The following is a 2,782-nucleotide window of genomic DNA, read 5'->3' on the forward strand; positions in this document are numbered from 1 at the left end:
CACTGTCCACGAATGCAGCAGAAAGACGAAGAAAGTCATTTATTTTCGAAACTAAGAATTAGAAAATCCTTGAGATTTCATACATGGGGGCACAAGGCGTGCATGCATAGAGGAAACTATTTCATTACACAAAACTAGCAGTGCACGTACTATATAAGCAATGACCGATGGAGCTACACTAGCCACGTACATACTGTGGCGTACTGGTAGGAGCTAGGGCCCTACCGGATCTAGGGCGTAGGTTGTAGGAGAAGGAGGGGGAGGACGAGGACTGGTGCGCGGCAGCCGGCGGCGTGGCGCCGTCCTTGCGACGTAAGCAGCGGCGGCGAAGGCAGGAGGCGGCTAGGGTTTAGGTCTCCCGGCTCCCTAAGGGAAGCCGAGCAAATTATGATTGCTTCTTGCTTGATTAGATTGATACATCTCCTCTCCTTATATAGAGAGGTTTACTTGACTCCTAAGCAAACGATCCTAATACGATAAGATAATTGGGCTAAGCCCCTAATTAAGATACTTGGGCCATAACCCACTGGGCTAAGCCCCTATGCCGGTCATAACACGTACACACGAGCTAGAGCTAATCAAAGCTTGAGGTTAAGATCAAGCTCCTGAAGCTTGTGGTCGTCGTTGTCATCAAGGCGCGCGGTTGCAGTGGTTTGCACGGCGTCACGATGATGGTCAGGGAGGTACAGGTGGGCGTTCCAGCTGCCAATGACCCGCTCCTTCCGGTGCGCGTTCTGGTGGCCTCCTAGCGCCTGCGACTTGAAGAACTTCCTCTCGCAGAATAGGCAAGAGAAGAGCCTCGATCTCTTGCCGCCACCACCGCGGCGGCGGCCGCCACCGCGAGAATGATGATTATCCCAAGGTGACATGGGGGCCAGCGTGAGAGACAGGTCCAGGGGAGCTGCTGCTGCTGAAGAGGGATCTTGAGCCTCCATGAACTAATCGGAGAAGATGGTGAGACGAGGAGGTGTGAGCTCTTAGTGGCGGCCGGTGGAGACTGAGTTTTATAGTGGAGTGGTGGCCATGAATGGAAGCAGATCACTTGCTAAATCTGGGAGACCACAAATTATTGGCAGTTGGTGCCACAAATCTGGTCTACGGGAAGCTACCAAGGAGCACATATACCCACAAGGACATCCATTGGCTACATCATGGCTACAAGATGTAACTTACACTCCATATGTTATCGAGTATTTTTCTTGGAAAAGCCAACCGGGGCCACCTAACTATATTCCCACTATAACAAAAATTAAGGTTGGATCAAAGGTAACGACTACACAACTAACCACTGGGCGCTTAAACCCCGTATTGACGGGTTTCATGCTCATCAACGGTGAAATATCGGCCAGGACAACAGCCAAATGTAAAGCGTCCATGAGTGGTAATACGGCAGGAAAAATGGACATATTCCTAGCACCGGTTCATACCCATCACCCCATGATCCTATTGCCGCCACTGGGAGGAGTTCGAGGAAATCGCTTACTGCTACATAACATCTCACTACGGACAGGTCAAAACACCTCACCACTACCTTTGGCAAGGTGACTCGTCAGTAGTGATTACTCAGATCAATTCTGTCAAAATTACAGTGAGGGGGCTGCAGAATTCTTCTCTAGCAGATTGCCTATAGCGATCTCAACCACTAACACTTTTTAAGGGCATCTCCAACTCCAACGCGGGCCACTCAAAGATATACTGTATTTTTGCGCGGACAATTATATGAGAGCAGGCCATCCAACTGTGCCCGCATACAATTTAAACCGAATTTTAACAAACTGGAAGAATTGCATGCCAACACGACAGAATTTACTTAAGTTTGGACATATTTTACATCAAACGGACGATATTTCGTGCGTTTAACTAAAACTTAAAAAAACTAAACTAACTTGTAGCGTACGGTGACCTCGTACACGTGGCCGGCCTTGCCAGCAACACCGTTGTTGCTGTCCATGCCCAACTGACTATACCCGCGAGGAACTCAGACTTGTATAACTAACATGGAAAAACATGTGCATTTGTAGGTGGACCCTATCTCTCCAAACTCTTGGACCAACAGATAATTGGACACATGTCTGGAGCACAAGATCCCTTCTCCCATGAATGGGAGCCAGCCACTTGCTAGATCTGGGAGTAAACTCTATTGCGAGCTGCACTAGCTAACGTCCCACAGCCAACATGGGTGGTCCCCTGCCGGCTATAGCCAACCACGCAAGAACACCTATAGATGACATGGAGGCAGATCTATCATGGCTACAGCGGTAGGAGTAGCGCTAACAGTTTGGCAGTGCATGCATGCGTGGCAACATACATTAACAATGTCAAAGAAAAGTGGCCTTCATAGATACTCCACTGTAAAGAAGTATTGGAGCATTTAGATCACTTAAGTAGTAATCTAAACGATCTAATATTTCTTTACAAAAGGATTACATGAATAACAGCTGTCCGGCTCCGGCCGGAAGATACCTTCTTCCCTTGCTAGAGGTCTTGGAGGCGTGTTAGCTGCCTTGAAGGAAAGCTTAGCACTTCCTAGATGCAGGAGGGCGGGAGGTATCATAGCAAGCATAAAGTGGGCCATAACGGCTGTAGTTAATAACGACAAATGAGTTCGAGGTCCAGCACGTCTAAAGTAGTAAAGCTGTTTGGTAGTAGTGATCCTTGTCGACCATCAATTTCTTATTGTGCTTTATTCACAGGGGTGAACCCACAAACCAACTCTAGTGGGGCAAGCCAAGATATTAACTACTACCTTTCATCTAATTTATTACTCCCCTCGTATTTAGGG

The 2,782-nt window shown here is 48.0% G+C and overlaps 1 protein-coding gene across 1 annotated transcript; it reads right to left on the minus strand.

Annotated features, from left to right (window-relative positions):
• Positions 1-578: 578 nt before the first annotated feature.
• LOC109772742 (uncharacterized) lies at positions 579-935 on the minus strand. Its single transcript, XM_020331444.4, has one exon. The coding sequence runs from the start codon at positions 933-935 to the stop codon at positions 579-581; it is 357 nt and encodes a 118-aa protein (XP_020187033.1).
• Between the last annotated feature and the right edge of the window lie 1,847 nt (positions 936-2,782).

The sequence above is a fragment of the Aegilops tauschii genome, chromosome 3 (genome assembly GCF_002575655.3).
Source record: "Aegilops tauschii subsp. strangulata cultivar AL8/78 chromosome 3, Aet v6.0, whole genome shotgun sequence".
Classification (NCBI taxonomy): Eukaryota; Viridiplantae; Streptophyta; class Magnoliopsida; order Poales; family Poaceae; genus Aegilops; species Aegilops tauschii.

Bases quoted from the DNA above. Each gene is read 5' to 3' on its own strand.
- LOC109772742 (XM_020331444.4), bottom strand. From the start codon at position 935: ATGGAGGCTCAAGATCCCTCTTCAGCAGCAGCAGCTCCCCTGGACCTG.